Source organism: Hippocampus zosterae, chromosome 5, assembly GCF_025434085.1.
Source record: "Hippocampus zosterae strain Florida chromosome 5, ASM2543408v3, whole genome shotgun sequence".
Taxonomy (NCBI): Eukaryota; Metazoa; Chordata; class Actinopteri; order Syngnathiformes; family Syngnathidae; genus Hippocampus; species Hippocampus zosterae.
Genome location: NC_067455.1, coordinates 23947876 through 23965973, shown reverse-complemented (window position 1 = coordinate 23965973; position 18098 = coordinate 23947876). Strand labels below are relative to the sequence as shown.

The window sequence follows — 18098 nt, the reverse complement described above, 5'->3', positions numbered from 1 at the left end:
GCTGCTTGATGGTGTTGAACTCGAGCCTGTTGTGTTGGAGTACTGGTGCGGGGGTGGACAATAAGTTTGTTATGTCTTAAGTAGGCAGTTTCCCCTCTGTCACGTGCAGCTTTTAATTTTGGGAGGAGCTCTTTTCTTTTTTGTCGTACGGCATCTGTAAAGTCTTCGTTGATGTAGATGTTGGAGCCTTTTAAGTATTTTGCTTTTTGTAGGATCCTTGATCTGTCCTTGTAAATTTCACCACAACTGGCCTTGGTCGAGGTCTTCCAGGGTCTTGTCTTCCTGTGCGGTGAGCTCTCTCCACCTTAATTTGCCCCTGTATCAGCAGTTTCTCCTTAAGGATTTTTTGAACTTTTTCCTCTGTTTCAGTCCACGTTTCTCTCGGTTTTTCCTCAATTCCATCAATTACTCAGTTGTTTCTTCTTGACTGTCCTTCCAAGTAGTCCACCTTGTCCGTTAATACAAGCATGCCGTCACATACTTTGTAGAATTCCGTTTGCATGTCTTTGGAATGGCCAGTTTGACAGATTAGATTTTTTTAATGTCGTCTACCTCTTTTTGGGTAAAGTTGATGCTGGTTTTTATTTCTTGGACTTCCCTGGTAAAAGTGTCAAGTCGTGAGTTTGTTGAGTCTATTATCATCTTGACAAATCCTTTGAAATTTTCTTGTTGTTGTTGCAAGAGCGCCGTAAAAAGTTCTTTTTGTTGCTGGAGTAATTCATTTACTTGAGTGAGGGTCAGGGAATCCTCTTCCTGCTTTGTGTCTTGCTTCTGTTTGGGTGGCATTTTGTCGGGTCTCGTTGCTAGCCGGTTGTATGCTAGTTTGTGACGTGTCCAGTAGGCTTGCTGCTGGGTGTTTCTAACGTGGCAAGTGGGTTTACCGACTCCCTCACGCTCGCTGGCGTTTGGTTGGTTGGTCTCTAGTCGTGGGTTCCAGCTGCGTAGCGACTTTTCGCAGTTAGCTTCCGTGCTAACGTCCGCGGTTAGCTTCCGTGCTAACCAGCTTTCCAATGAAGCTGGGACTTTGTGTTCAACATAAATAGATACAGAATACAATGATTTGCAATCGTGTTCAACCTGCACACGATGTAAATGAATACACAGCTAAATCAAGATATTTAATGTTCACACTGATCATCTTACTCATAAACCTATGTACAGTATATGGTTTATGTGCTTGCAACACATTAAAAAAAAAGCTGGGACAGGTGACAAAAAAGACTAAAAAATTGAGGAACAAGCCATCCGTCCATTTTCTAATCATTTAATTCTTATCCTCATGAGGGTCACAGGTGTGCTGGAGCCCATCCCAGCTGTCTTTGGGCAATAGGTGGGGGATACCCTGAACTGGTTGCCAGACAATCTCAGAGCACGGAGAGATGAACAACCATCCGCATTCACACTCACACTTAGAGACAATAGAGTGTTCCATTAATTTGCCATGCGTGTGTTTGGAATGTGGGAGGAAATCGGAGGACCCGGAGAAAACATACAAACTCCATAGTTCTATACAGTAAGGCCGGAGCCAGAATTGAACCCTGAACCTCTGCACTGTAAGGCGGACAAGCTAACCTAACTGGGAACAATACAAATAATTTACAGATTGCATCATCTATGGTACATAATATCATCAAAATGTGTTTGTGTGTCTGCATAAATTATATATATATATATATATATATATTATATATATATATACACCAGAGGCCCGGAAGCTTGAGGGTTCTGCGCAGTATCCTTGCTGTTCCCAGCACTGCACATTTCTGGACTGAGATGTCCGATGTTGTTCCCGGGATCTGTTGCAACCACTCATCTAGTTTGGGGGTCACTGCCCCGAGTGCTCCAACCACCACAGGCACGACTGTCACCTTTACCTTCCAGGCTCTCTCCAGCTAATCTCTGAGCCCTTGGTATTTCTCGAGTTTCTCATGTTCCTTCTTCCTGATGTTTCCATCACTTGGGACCGCTACATCCAGCACAACGGCTTTCCTCTGCCCTTTATCTATGATTACGATATCTGGTTGGTTCGTCATTACCATCTTGTCAGTCTGGATCTGGAAGTCCCACAGGATCTTCACTCTGTCATTCTCCACCACCTTTGGAGGTGTTTCCCATTTTGACCTTGGGGTTTCCAGTCCATACGCCGCACAGATGTTTCGGTAGACTATGCCAGCCACCTGGTTATGGCGTTCCATGTTGGCTTTCCCTGCCAGCATCTTACACCCTGCAGTTATGTGTTGGATCGTCTCAGGTGCCTCTTTGCACAACCTACACCTTGGGTCTTCTCTGCTGTGGTATATCTGTGCCTCGATAGCTCTGGTGCTCAAGGCCTGCTACTGAGCAGCCAGGATGAGTGCCTCTGTGCTGTCCTTCGGGCCAGCCCTCTCTAGCCACTGATAGGACTTCTTGAGATTAGCCACTTCAGTTATGGTCCGGTGGTACATCCCGTGTAGGGGCTTGTCCTCCCATGATGGTCCCTCTTCCAGCGCCTCATCTTCTGTTCCCCATTGTCTGAGACATTCTCTAAGTACGTCATCCGTTGGAGCCTTCTCCTTGATGTATTCATGGAGCTTGGATGTTTCATCCTGGACAGTGGCTCTCACACTCACTAGTCCCCGGCCTCCTTCCTTTCGGCTTGCGTACAGTCTCAGGGTGCTGGATTTGGGATGGAACCCTCCATGCATGGTTAGGAGCTTTCGGGTCTTAACGTCCGTGGTCTGAATCTCTTCCTTTGGCCACCTTATTATTCCTGCAGGGTATCTGATCACAGGCAGCGCATAGCTGTTTATTGTCCATGTCTTATTCTTGCCATTGAGCTGGCTTCTTATGACTTGCCTCACTCGCTGGAGGTATTTGGCCGTAGCCGCTTTCCTTGTTGCCAGTTCAAGGTTGCCATTGGCTTGTGGTATACCAAGGTACTTGTAGCTGTCCTGATGTCTGCTATTGTTCCTTCAGGTAACGAGACCCATTCAGTGCGGACTACCATTCCTCTCTTAGTCACCATCCGACTACATTTCTCAAGCCCGAATGACATCCCGATGTCGCTGCTGTAGATCCTGGTTGTGTGGATCAGGGAATCTATGTCCCTTTCGCTCTTAGCATACAGCTTTATGTCATCCATGTAGAGGAGGTGACTGATTGTAGCTCCATTTCTGAGGCGGTATCCATAGCCTGTCTTGGTGATTACTTGGCTTAGGGGGTTCAGTCCTATGCAGAACAGCAGTGGGGAGAGTGCATCACCTTGGTATATGCCACATTTGATGGACACTTGGGTAAGTGGCTTGCCATTGGCTTCAAGTGTGGTTTTCCACATCCTCATCGAGTTCGCAACGAAGGCTCTTAGGGTCCTGTTCACCTTATACAACTCCAAGCATTCAGTGATCCATGTATGTGGCATCGAGTCATAGGCTTTCTTGTAATCAATCCAAGCTGTGCACAGGTTGGTACGTCGGGACCTGCAGTCTTGTGCGACTGTTCTGTCAACCAGGAGCTGATGTTTGGCTCCTCTGGTATCTCTACCAATGCCCTTCTGCGCTTCGTTCATGTATTGTTCCATGTGTCCACTGGTCCACGTCGCTGCCGCCTCAATAAAACCAGATACTGGGATGTAGCTTTTTTTTCTTTTTATTACTGCAACACAGTATGGCGGGAGGGATAGATGAAGTCATGGTGGTTTTCGGTCTCAGAAATAACATATAACTTGCGTGGTGTCACGTTGCGAGGTGGTGGTGGACCCCAAAAAGCAGGCAGGAGGGAGGAGCAGGGTGTATTTGAAGAATTGTATTTAAAACAAGGAAAACTAAATCCAAAACACACAAAGTCCATAGTATCAAACAAAAACCTTGACTAAAGCTAAAACATAACAATGAACTAAACATGACAGTAACCAAGAGCAAACAGCAACACACATGACAGTAGCAAGAAGCAACAATAATCCGACACTGAGTGTTCGGGCTGGGAGTCCTTTTATATTGATTTTCATTCAAGTTGACACTTATGTCTTGTCACTTGGTGTTGACTCTTCGCCAAAAGGTCACACTTTATCTTTATTTGAATCCCGAAATGTGGCAAATGGTCAAGAAGTTTAAGGGAGCCAAATAGTTGGGCAAGCCACTTTTTCAATCTCTCATTGTCACATGAAGCAAATTTCATCATTTCATCACACAGCAGTGCAGCCTTCGGAAAGCATTTTATACATGTTGTGGAGCCATATATCCATACATCCAACCATTTTCCGATCCGCTTTATCCTCACAAGGGTCCTAAAAAGAAAATCCCACAGCACCAGGTCAGTGAGTAGGGATGTTGCTTCAGAACGCAAATTTTCATTTTGACCATTAACTGTTGGATATTCAGGGCATTGTGGGCAAGCATGTTGTCATGGTGAGGCAAGCACGATGGGCCCAATTTTAATTCCCAGTACATAGCGCAGTCTGTACGCATGGGTGGAGTTTCCTTTCTTCTGTTATTTTCCTTGACTGACGCAGCTTGAATTGGTGGTTTTGCGCTGCGTTGTGCCTTTGTGTGAGGGATCCGGGAGCGGTTTACTTCATGAATGCATTTAAATTCAGCAGAGGGAGACACAAGAGAGGCACACTTTTCAGAAAGAGGCACACACGTGGTCTAAATGCATGTTGAAGGATTCACTTGAGTGCATGCAGGAGATTGATGGTCAGAAAATGCATTTAAGGTGAAAGGAACCACAAGATCTCCTCTTACGGATGATGTGGTCGGCCGCGCATGGGACATGGACAGTTGGAGATTGCCTTGAACACCCAATCGTGTGTTCGTGTGTGAGTCCCTACCCCTGAAGTTGTGCTGCGCAGTCAGGACGAGTGCTAATATATTTTTCAGGTGATAATGATTATAATTTGTTAGATGAACTAACTGCTACTACAATGATTCAGAGGGGTTACACCACACTGTCATATTTATGAATGAAGTACAATGACATCCAGCACACACTTCCACGGATCTGTCCGAATCTGTCTCTCTGCACCTCAATCAAATACACCAAATACATCATGTGACACCATCTGGGCTACCATTTGGCCCTGCTCTTCGGTAGTCTAATGTAACAGATATGACTAAACAACACATTAGCCTGCTTCAAACACAAGTTACAGGAAGACCTCTAAATTAAAAGTTCCCACTTCACATTCGGAGACTGGAGCACAACACCTCAGAGGAACAGGAACGGGACCTTTCTCTCTTTCAGTGAACATAACTCTTTCCCTTTCCAATGAACACATGCTGGTAATTAAGTTAGCATGTCTTCAACAGGCGTCACGGTGGGACTGGTTAGCGTGTTGGCCTCACAATGCAGAGGTGCAGCGTTTGATAACGGCTCCGGACTTCCTGTTTGGAGTCTGCATGTTCTCCCCATGCCTGGGTTTTCTCTGGGTACTCCGATTTCTTCCCACGTTCCCAAAACATGCATGGCAGGCTGATTGAACGCTAAATTGGCTCTAAGTGTGAGTGTGAGCGTGAATGGTTGGTTGTCTGTGTGGCCTGTGCCTCCTGCCCGAACACAGCTGAGATAGGCTCCAACCTGCCTGTGACCCTCGTCAGGATAAGCGACTTATAAAATGGATGGATGGATAGGATATCTTCAACAGGCATTTGCCTCTTAATTTACACAACACGATTGCACAATGGAAGACCCTTTCCTTCTTGGTTCACAAGGATCACCACATTCCAAGATAGGACAGACACAGATCAAAGAGATTAACCTTACCAGGGGGCAACATTTCAGAAAGCCCCTTTCCAGCAAACACATGGAATTCAACATCTTGGCCGACCAAACGGCACCAAGCTGTGCATAAATAACCACGGAAGTCGGCTAAAACTTGACTTTCATATGAACCTGGAGTAGGTGCAAATCAGAGTGTTGAGCGTGGGGATGAATATCTGCATGCTCACACCCACTCACCCAGTGACGGGCAACTCCGGAGCTGGAAATGAACCCGGTACATCTGCACTGTGAAGTCGACGAGCTAACAACTCGACTACCAGGCCGCCCTGGTTAACAATCATGATCATTTGAATCAGGTGTGCTGGAGGAGGGAGACACCTAAAACGGGCAGGACAGGGGCCAGAAAGGACTGGAGTTGCCCACCCCTGAACTAACCACAAAGTTGTCCAAAACATGAGTTCATGAATTTTGCCTTTTTTTTCTCCTTCCTTTTAATGGACTGTTCATTGTCTAAAAGTCTTTCATGTGGTTTGTTAACTGTAATATCACCACTAACATGATGGGTCTGGAAGAAAATAAAAGTTGAAGCTAAACTGTCAATTTTCCAACTGTCAAAGATATCACACTTTGTGAGATAATGACCCTATCATATCACTGATACACTGCTATCGTATGTGTTAAGGTGGAAAGCATAATATGAACAGCAAGTGTGGACGTAACAAATCCCTTTTACACAAATAAAAAAAAGTAGACCTTTGCTTATAAAAATCTGCCTGTGAAAATCTGACAAAGGAAAGGGTAGTTGACCTTGGAACATGATCATCTGAAGGCCGTGGCTTTGAATTTGCACGGCTCCACTATCAAAAGGATGACCCTCCGCTTAGGGCACGTCATTCAGAGCTACCGCCGAAATTTTTCTTTCCTTCTCCAACTGAATTTAACACCAATCAAAACGGTGTTGTAAGTGGCTTTGTTTTTGTTTTTTTTGCCCTGTTGGTGTCCCTCTCACCTGCTCAGAAGCCTCTTCAGTGCCCAGCATTTGGCTTCGACAGACGTGCTCATCGAGGTCGAAAAAACAAAAAACAAACAAACAACGAAAAACACTTCAGTGCCAATGGAGTTGTTTCCCCAGACACGCCGTGGTCTTTAAATAAGGGCTACCTGATGTGATCTTCGCCAGCTACTGTCACTCTGAGCATGGTGAAGCACTGGGCCTTAAAATTTCTTATTTACTTTTTTTTAATTCATTTATTTCTTTTTTATCTACTTATATTTTTTCCTCCAATGTGCTCCTCATCATTTCAATTGTTGCACTTTTGTTGTGTCTGCTCTCAGCACTGTTTTTCATTTTAACTTTTCCCTAAAAAACAATGTACAGTGAAACTCCTCTCCAACAAAATCATGTTTGCAGCAAGAAAATTTTCACCACATGGGTTTTTCACTGTAGCAAATTTTATGTCAGATGTAAACACACACACAGACACACACACACAAAAAATGTATATGTGTACCGGTACTCTTTTTTATTCCAATACTGTACGCGGTGCATCAATATGAGCATACACTTATTTGATATTGTTTAACAACAACAAAATCAGTTACATTTTTTTGGTTATGTTGACAAAGCAATTTTCTATCCATTCATGAAAAAATAATTGATAGAAAACAAAAGTATTGATATGTTAATTTTGAGCTCATTTAATTGGAATTTAAATAAATGATTTTTTAAAATCAAAGAATCCTAATCTCAAAGACACTTCATACTGTACAGTACTGTACTGTATAGCCAATGTACAGTTTTGCACAAAGAGGAAAAAAAGGGAAAGAAATTGCAAAATTTACGATCAGCTTTCACTTTCACATACATCAATTTCAAGGATAATGTCTCATTTTGCTTCCTCAGTCTTTCGTTTTGATCACTTTTACCCTCTCTTCCAGCGTTAGAGCTCTTCTTGTCTTAGCTGCTTGGCATCCAAAGGTCCATTTTGTCGCCATTTTAGCAATGCAACAAAATACTTCTTGGACTACTGCGCATGTGTAAACCAGTGTGGTGATTGCTGTTGCATTTTCGGAGGAGTCGGTGTTGGCTTAGTTTGGATTATACTAAATACTAAATACTATACTATATACTAAATACTATATTATTTGGACTTTAAAAACTCTTGTTTCCGTTGTAGTGAATCTCGTCGCGTGGCAAGAGCAGGGAAAAAGATTTAAAACATAACGGAACAGGGGGATTTTTCGTTGTAGGGGGAGCAGAAAAGGTGGGATGGCTTACATGCGATAACATTTTTTCACACTAGGGGTATTTTTGCCCATGTTGGTTTCGTTATAGAGGAGTTTCACTGTATAAAGAAAAATATCAAGAATGGCACTTCCGGGAGACAGAACATCAACCCATTGGACCGCAAATGCAATATATTAGATTGTATTGTTTAAAAATGAAAGTTTTCATACTACCAACTCGAAAGAACTTTGATTCTTTATCGTTTTTTTGCGCGACTTTAAGTTGCATGAAACTTATTTCTCATGCATTTCAGAATCAGAATCATCTTTATTGGCCAAGTATGTAGAACACACAAGGAATTTGTCTCCGGTATAACACGCTGCACTAGTATCATCGTAAACAACAAAATCATTGAAGCATTTTAGAGTAACCACTAGTTTTGAAGTACCATTTTGTGGTGCAAGAAGAGTGACTGTCAGTGACTGTTTAAGGAGTTAATGGCTAGAGGGAAGAAGCTGTTTAAGTGTCTACTGGATTTTGTGCGCATGGATCTGTAGCGTCTGCCTGAGGGGAGTGGCTGAAAAAGGTGGTGGGCAGGGTGCGGGGGATCCAGGAGGATTTTCCGTGCCCTTGTCTTGATTCTTGCAGTGTACAAGTCCTCAAGAGTGGGTAGGGCGGTGCCAACGATTTTTTCTGCCGTCCTAACTGTCCGTTGAAGTCGGATTTTGTCCTTTTTTGTGGCGGCCCCAAACCAAACCGTGATGGAAGAACACAGGATTGATTCGATGACTGCAGTGTAGAACTTTAATGTTTTACCATGTAAACACAAGAGTTAAACCTTCTTCATTGCACAGATGCTTGCACACCTCGCATGCATGCACCCACGAGAGTGTTTAATTTACCATCTGTCTCCCTTGTGCACAGGCAAGACACTAAAATGAGCACACCTTCACATCTGCTTGGGCCATGGTGGCTGCTTGAATGCTGTCAGCTCCTGCTGATCTGTGTGCATTAGTCAGCCAGCTATAAGGTCTCTCTGACTCACTCCACTGATCTCACTTCTGCAACAGCACTTATTTCTCAAATGAATAAAATACAGACCAAAGAGCGGAGTGTGATTACTAAACGGGCTCTTTATTTTAATTTTGGCATTTCTCCACATCATGGGTCATGCTATTGAAAGTCTAATTTCCCATGTTTGGGTTCCTCATTGGGCCATGCTGGGCGCACCAGCGGTACAAGGGTATTTTGTTTCACCCACCTCTAACGCAAATGAAAATTTGGTCACTGAATGTAGAATAGACCTTGGTCCAGCTCGGAACAGGTCAAAGTAGTGGTTTAATGAGATTTTGCTGGATTAGATAGAGGCTTCGGCATTCAGATCCTGAGCTTTGCGGACTCGTGTGGTGACTGTCATCATATTTCATTCATAAAGTACAACAACGTGCAGTGAGCGCTCTGAATCATTGAAGAAATCAATTCTATGAGCGCATAATTATTCTCACCATCTTCGTGATATTATTCGGAACAACACCTCTTTGGGCTGCACCGGGGGTGGAACGGTGTTGTCAAGTGGCAGGGTCACACACAGAAGAGAGCAATCGGGGTCAAAGGCGCGGTCTCCAAGTGCGCACTTGACAGCGGTGATCTGTGATCGCCCAAGCTAAATTAACAGCAACCACCCGTGAAAGTCTGCTTGCAGTTTCTTAAAAACCAACTGTGCAATGTCAAAGACTGTGTGTGCTTCTCTTGTGCTGAATTTCAGGGAAATGACGTGAGCTGCTTCCAAGAAGCTGTGTTCACTCCCACACCAGCACAAATGCACATTTGTATCTGCGCCCGTCTTTGAAAATATCAAAAGAAAGAAAACAACACGCATTCACACAGTTGTACTAGACTTGCCCTCAGTACAAAACTAGAGCCCAGTTACATTCTAACAGCTAAATGCTAAATCCAAGCCCAAGCACAAACATGGGGTTTCCGGCATTTGTCCGCCCTCCTCCACAATATGACTACTGAGCGCCGTTTTTACGGATGACCCGTCCAGATAGCCTGCCTGTCCGCATCTTTGCTGGTTCACTGTGTTATGTGGACCCACACAAAACACAAACCGAGTGAGGCAGTGACTTAATGGATGATTGCAAAAATGGCTGATGACCTCGCAGGTTAGATGGTTTGTGGGCGTCGCAAGCCCGGTAGCCCACAGGGCAATGTCATCCAATAAGTCACTGCTTCACTGTGTTGTGTGTGGGTCCACATAACAGAGACAATTCTGAGAATGTTAAGTGGTGATTAAATATATCAGCAAATGCCATTCAGCCTTTGGCTCACACGACAATCTCTTGAGCACATATAGTGTGTTCATACAAGAACGTATTTGACTAACAAATAAGAAAAGCAGGGCGTGTCGTCTGCACATTCAGCAGACACAAATGTAGCATCCAAGAACAGTAATGAATTATTTTTTTTCCCTAATTTTGGAGCCACATTTGATCTAAATTATGTTTTTATTCATTCATATTCATCAGGCTAGTTAAAACTTTAGAGGGAGCCAGCGTTTTGCTCAGACTTGATGTTTGAAAACAACACACTTACCACTTTTTTTTTCAGTGAATCTTATGCAATTTTGCTTGGTTAAGAGCAGTTTTCGAGGGCGGATGGGGACGAGAGAGGGACTTAGAATAGAGGGAGAAAGAATGGAGAACTTAAAAAAAAATTCACTTGTGCATAATTTTACTAGCCGCTGTTTGTGTGGCACAGCCATACACACACTTCAGACACACATTTTAAGTCCTGCCAACACCTTACATCCCATGTTTGATTAAGATTAAGATATCCTTTATTTGTCCCACACTGGGGAGATTTACAGCCTCTAGCAGCAATAATGAGGGTAGAAAGAAGAAGGAAGAAAAAAAACACCGTTCAATTAAGTGCAATATCAATACAAAATGGATAAATTGCAGTGCTATTTACAATTGTTTTTCACATCACACACATCACATCATTTAATTTAAATCATTATCATTATTGTTTGGCGCATTCAACGAAGAGGTACAAATGATACTTAGAACTATTTAGGAAAATGGGGACACTCTTTGCTTCCCCATGCTTTCCCCGGCTTCCAGCGCTTTTATTGAATTCTCATTTATTTTATTTTCAGGATTGATTGTTGATAGCCAACCTGTAAATTAAAGGTCTAGTTACTGATCTAAAGCAACAGTATCCATGGTATCCATCCATTATCTGATCCGCTTATCCTCACGAGGCTCACGGGCAGGCCGGAGCGTATCTCAGCTGTCTTCAGGCAGCAGGCAGTGTACACTCTGAACTGGTTTCCAGCCAATCGCAGGGTACAAACAGACAAACAACTATGCATGCGCACAATCACACCTAGGGACAAACTAGAGCGCTCAGTCAACCTACCAAGATTTTTGGAATATCTGAAATGGGAGAAGTCGGAGAGAACCTAGACAGGCACAGGGCGAACATGCAAGCTGCACACAAGAAGGCCCGGGCCGAATTCGAACCCATGACCTGCGCACTGCGAGGCGGGCATGCTAACAAGCCGACCACCGTACCACCGCTATAAGAGTAACATTTAACCAATACATAGATGTATACCGCTTCGTATTTTAGGGGGGAAATCAGCCTCCAATAAGGAACAGAAGATGGATGACACCTTGGAATTAATGCCTGAAAATTTTGCAGGGCATGTTACTCTTATTCTCTGATGAAGCTAAAACGATGAAACTAAATATCCTCAGGCAGGAAAAATCTCTATAATGCGCTCGTCTTATGTGGTATAAACAAACCAAATGTGATTTCATCCTGCCCCCCTCCCACCTACAAGTCAAATCTATAGATAGCGTGTAAGCCTTATGTACTGATTTTGTTCTGATTTTAAAATGCCCATAAAACCACACTGCCACATCTTTCTATTGCTGCCATCCCTGCTATGTACCAAAATATGCAAATGGTGTTGCATTTGCAGAATACTAAACATTATCTATGGAGCCGTGTGTAACCCTTGAGGGTGGTAATTAGGATAACGGCTAGGCCATTTGGAATGGATGTTGTACAGTGCTTCTGTATATATATGAATATAACTGCGAGAGAGAAAGAGAAGAGGAAAAGAGAAGGAGAAAAGAGAGGAATGATGGCTGAAGTCGAGATCTACCTCATTTCTTAAGTGAACAGACAGTTTGCTTGAGACAGAAGTGCTTTCAAAGCAGATAATTTTCTTCAGGCTGAATATCATAGTTTCAACTCAATACACACCTTTTCAAGAATGTGTAATTAATGATAGATCATTTACGTTCTATGCCTAAAGAAAATGTTTCGCCAGACCTCTACCCACTTCGTTGCTAGGTTTCCGACACCTCTACAATTTCAAACATGTTGTAAATATACAGATATGGTCCAGAATGCCGCTGCTCGCCTCTTGACTGGTACTCGTAAGAGGGAGCACGTAACTCCTACTCTGGCATCCCTTCACTGGCTCCCCATTCATTTTAGAGTTATTTTCAAGATCCTCCTCTTTGTTTTCAAATCTCTGAATAATCTCGCGCCACCTTACCTCTCTGAGCTCATCCGCCCCTACACACCTGCGCCTCAGGTCTGTGGACCAGACATTGTTAGAAGTACCAAGAACTAAACTGAGGCTCAGAGGGGATTGAGCCTTTTCTGTTGCTGGTCCCTCTCTCTGTAATGACCTCCCACTGAACATTCGGCAAGCCTCCTCGCTGCCCATCTTCAAAGCCCTCCTCAAAACTCACTTGTATTCTTTGGCATTCGACTCAGCATGACTTAGATTTGTTCTTGATTTTACTGTTTGGTGCTTTCTACCGCCTTTATTACCGATTTGTCTTACTGTTTATTGTGCATGTTAAATTGCTCTATGTACAGCACTTTGTATGCAGCGATGGCTGTTTGAAAGTGCTCTTTAAATACTGTTGACTTGACTTGAGATATCAAAATGGATCATGTGGCTCACTTAAGTCCCGCTGTGCCTGCTTTTGCCGTACTGTGTCGTCTATCACCAGGGTGCTCAAATTCTTTGACTAGCATTATAATAATGTGTAATGCATATGCGCTGTAAAAATAAAAATCTTGCAAATGCACTATTTAATTAACATACCACATCCCGATATTGATTTATTTACTCTTTGTTTCTAACTGCATGACCAGCATACTATGTATGGTATCTGCATATTCACTCAAATCATTTGTATGATATCCAAGCCATACCAAAAAATAAATAAATGTTTGCTGCACTAATGATGGCTTTTTCTTTATGAAACCGAATTTTAACAAATTCATCATTCATTCATTCATCTTCCGAACCGCTTGATCCTCACTAGGGTCGCGGGGGGTGCTGGAGCCTATCCCAGCTGTCATCGGGCAGTAGGCGGGGGACACCCTAAATCGGTTGACAGCCAATCACAGGGCACACAGAGACGAACAACCATCCATGCTCACACTCACACCTAGGGACAATTTAGAGTGTTCAATCAGCCTGCCACGCATGTTTTTGGAATGTGGGAGGAAATCGGAGCACCCGGAGAAAACCCACGCAGGCCCGGGGAGAACATGCAAATTCCACACAGGGAGGCCGGAGCTGGAATCAAACCCGGTACCTCTGCACTGTGAAGCCGATGTGCTAACCACTGGACTACCGGGCCGCCCATTTTAACAAATTGTAATGTTTAATTGTCAATCCCATCTTGTCTTTGTGCTTGTGCAAAATGCTGAATAGTCTGAATATTTGTTTTCTTTTCAACAGTAGCGACAGAAAAGAATTCACATCAGCAGACTAAACAAATGATCCAGTTGGTGCTGCAGACTTGGCACTGCCACCTGCAGCACTGCCCCATTTAAATCTTTTCATTAGAGGGGTCGTTGTAGTTTGAGTTTTTGAGTGAAATCCTCCATGTTTTATTTTGTGTCCCCGCACTTTTCCCACCCTTGGTATTGTCACGTTGCGAGGTGGTGGTGGACCCCAAAAAGCAGGCAGGAGGGAGGAGCAGGGTGAACTTGACGAACTATATTTAATAAAACAGAGAAAACTGAATCCAAAAGAAACAAAGTGCTAACAACCAAAACTAATCCAAAGTAGCAAAGCAAAACCATGATTGTGGCAAAAAACTAACAGGAACAGAACCACGACAGAAACAAACATGACAGTTACAAGCAAACAGCAACAATGACCCGACACTGAGCGTTCGGGCAGGGAGTCCTTTTAAAGCCGCTAATTATCTAACGACCAACAGGTGTGCAGCTGCAGGGTAGAGCCCCACAGTGCCACCTGTTGGTCACAAACCGAAACATTGCTTGATTTATGTCTTGAGTATCCCTGCATCTTTAGTGTTAGTGCTCTTGACTGTTACAAATAATTTATACTGTCCCATTATATTTCCCACAGTGGTGATGTGTGTGACGCCTCCATCCATCCCTAACAGCTTATTGGAGGGCTCTGTGTGGGAATGGGGGACCAGTGTGAGTTACAGCTGTCTGTCAGGCTATGAGCTGTCCTTCCCTGCTGTTCTCACCTGCACTGGGAATGGGACGTGGAGTGGAGACCTCCCTCAGTGCCTGCGTGAGTAATAATCAAATCATTGTCACATGATGTGTGCAGATGTCCCCAGAGGGAGTTCAGGACTGGAATGTTACATGGTTGTTGCACCTTGTCACTCTGTGTCAACGGGACAAGTAGAATGAATGCCTTTTGCCAGCTATGAGTTACCGTATGTATCAAGAAGCAATTTGGCAATATGAGGCATGCTGTGTTGTTTAGCCTACATTATGTGTAAAAGCTGTGTCAGATTGCTGCAGCACTTCAATTTAATGCATGGTTTGAACAGTCAAGAAAATCACATCACATTAGCTCCCTTATTTCAGAGCTGGGGTTGGGGAGGGTCTCACAACTCTTCCTTCTATTTTTATTTAAACCTTGCATCAATTATTTAAACGGACATCAATTTTAACCATATTTTCCAGGTGTTCATTTGTCTTCTCTAAGGTGAAATGTGACAATTTCTTTGCTGCTCACTCTTTTGGAGGTTTTCCAACTTAAAGGGTTACTACACATTTGTACGCCATTTACATTACTAAAAATTGAATACTTTTTTTGGTAATTGATCAATATCTTCTTGGACATTTAATAACTTTAAAGTCAATTTTGAAGAATAATATAGCTGGCCACCATGTTCATGAAACAAGTCACTAGATAACGCACCATGTGCAAAATTTAGACTAGACTGCGCAATGATATACACACTGCTACATCAAGCGGAGTGCATCTATTCTGTTAATGCTGAAGGAATGAAGGCATATGGTTCCCAGCCAATACTATGCAATAAGTCTTTCGAGTGAGATTCCAATTTTGATGTGGAAAAATGCAGGGTGAAATGGTCTTTTGATGGCACAAAATACGTTTTGGAGAATGAGTAGATCAGGAAATGCAGCAGACATGGTGCTTGTTTGCTAATGAGCCACAAACACATGGACAATGAGGGAATTAATTTATCTGCACACCTTGCGTGCGTGATGAACAAAGTGCTGCTTTGCTCCTGTGTCTCAGTGATTTAATTTACGAGTGTAAGTGTAGACTCCACTTCATTGCACAGATGCACACTTTATGGATGTAACAACCAACAGGCCGCTACCCGCACCGGAGATGGCGGAGGTTTTAGAGCAGGGGTCCCCAACCGTCGAGCCGCGGACTGGTACGGGTCCGCAGGTCATTTGGCCGCACAAAAAGAATAAATAACTTACATTCCTTCTGTTTTATTCATTTTGGAATCTGAAAAAATGTTTTATTTTGAAAAATTACCAGATTCTCTGTTATGTCAATGTACAGTATGTCACTCTTGACGCAGGTGAATGCGCGCTTCTCGGTCACGTGATAGGAAATGAAATCCAGGAGCTAGCAAAATTGATAAAAAAAACAAACGCCTTTGAAAAGTTTTTTTTTTTTTTCCCCCGGAAGGGGAAAAGGCCCAGCCAGGAGACAGAAAAGGAACCTATGACTTTAAAGAAAGAGAAGGCTACATTTAATAGACAGTATCAGGACCTCTATTTCAAATACGGCTTTATCTCAACGAGTGATTCACAAGCACTAAGCCTAGTCTGCGTAATAAGTGGCGATGGTGAGTCGTATTTTTCATGCACCTTTTATTTGCGGCGTATCTTATTGTGAAGGCATGCTTAAACATTACCATAGCGACCAGAGAATGTTGCGGCCAGATAGGACGTACCTCGTGTCATGATCCGTGTTTATTATCATGTTTCAAAATTACCACACTTTTCATGCAGACCATATCATATTATATTGCTGTTATACTGCTTCAACTATCTGACTGACTACTGTGACTCTTGCTTCTACTCTCCAGCAGCTAATGGGTCCTGATCGGTTTTGTTATGGAGGATTAAAGGATCCAGAAACTGAAAAATGGAAATAAATCTCATTAACAAATATGCCTCTTGCCTTTGCTAAATCACCCATAGTCACTCCAGTCAAGTTTAATAGATGTCTGAACTGCAGAATTGAAAGAATGATAATCCACATGTGTATCCATCGCGGGTGTTGCTCCAACATAATTTAAAATGTTGCCCTTGGTGAGCAGCAGCACTTGACTCCATTTTCCTTTAACGTCTCTGCTCGTGTTCAGCATTCATTTACTCAACATTTAATATCGCCTAGCTAACCAAGATGAATGTTTGCCCTGTGTGACTGTTTGAGTACAGTCAAAAAGACTTTGCTACACACTTGCCAGTGCAAATGATTCATCTAGATTGGATGTTTGCCTTGAGCTCACGTAACACGTGATTATTGTTATGATGATTAATCGTTTATCTCTGCCTTTGCAGCCAAATTCTGTGGTGATCCCGGTACGCCTGTGCAAGGACTGCGAGAAGGGCGCAGCTTCATCTTTAAGTCAGAGGTCACATTTAATTGCATTGCCCCTTTTATAATGGTCGGATCAACAACACGCTTGTGCCAGGAGGACGGCACCTGGAGTGGATCTCAGCCACGCTGCATTGGTACTAACCACTTTTTAACCGTGAATATTCATTAATATGTCAAGATATGTTATTTTGTTTATCTTCACTCAGTTCAATGGAGGTTAAATCATAAAAGTATTGTAAAATGTGAGAAGCCAGGAAATAAAGCCCATAAATATACTGCTTATTTGTGCATCATCAATTGCTGTACTGGATTTTCTTACCCTTCACCGAATGCTACTTGTCCTCGTCGTGATTTTTTTGTGTTTGTTGTTTTTTTTTTTCAGAACCCACAAGAACCACATGTGGAAATCCAGGAGTGCCTGAACATGGCTTCATGAATTACACAACTGGTTTTAAGGTAAAGGAGTAAATTTTGTTTCTGAAAACACTGCACACAGTGTACTTCTTGAGTTGAAACATAGTGAAGAGGATTGTAATTTTTTTGATTTTCAGATAGTGAGATGTGCTTATGCATTACAACAGGGTGTCCAAACCAAGTCCTCGAAGGCCGCTGTCCTGCGTGTCTCACTAGTCCAACACACCTGATTCAAATGTGATCAGGATGATTATCAGAGTTTCAGATGATCATATGAATCAGATGTGCTTCAGCAGGAAGAGATGGAAAACAGCCAGCGGCCTCTCGAGAACCCAAGCTGAACATGCCTGCATTAGAAACTCCAATTGCACTCATGAGAGCACAGAATTTGGCTCAACTCCAAATTGTACACCTTCAGTTTTACCAACTGCTGGCTCATGCTGGAAATGTGCTCATTGGCAACGACCGGTATCTTAGTCACTGAGGAATTTTGTTTTAATTTTGCATCCGTGGGGAGGTGTGGAGGGCTTCCTCGGCACACGCAACACGTAACCCACACAGTCTCAAATGATTCTGATTAGTTTTTAGAGTGTAGCTTATAACTCACATACAAAAAAACAGTACAGAACATTTTAAAAGCATTCATTCATGTCACCACATTCACATACACTAAATATATCATTTTAAAACTATTTTAAACACGTATGGGGCTGTTAAGACTCGGATAAAACGAGTTTGGGAGGGGGATCCAGCAAAACGTAGACAGAAACAAGGTCTCCGAAGTAAAGACAATTTAGTCTTAATCGCACTGAAAATTTACGTCATCAGGCGCCGACAGGTATGGCAGCCTCGGTC

At 43.0% G+C, this 18098-nt stretch overlaps 1 protein-coding gene across 8 annotated transcripts in view; it reads left to right on the top strand.

The window, feature by feature from the left end:
• LOC127600226 (CUB and sushi domain-containing protein 3-like) overlaps positions 1-18098 on the top strand; it is a 782730-nt gene that overhangs the window by 466404 nt on the left and 298228 nt on the right. For all 8 annotated transcript variants that reach the window (XR_007962299.1, XM_052064574.1, XM_052064571.1 and 5 more), the window contains 3 exons: positions 14343-14516; positions 16790-16963; positions 17212-17285. Coding sequence is in view for 7 of the 8 variants with exons in the window: in XM_052064574.1 (XP_051920534.1) it covers positions 14343-14516; positions 16790-16963; positions 17212-17285 (422 nt within the window). In the remaining variant the exon portion in view is untranslated. The remainder of the gene's footprint in view (positions 1-14342; positions 14517-16789; positions 16964-17211; positions 17286-18098) is intronic.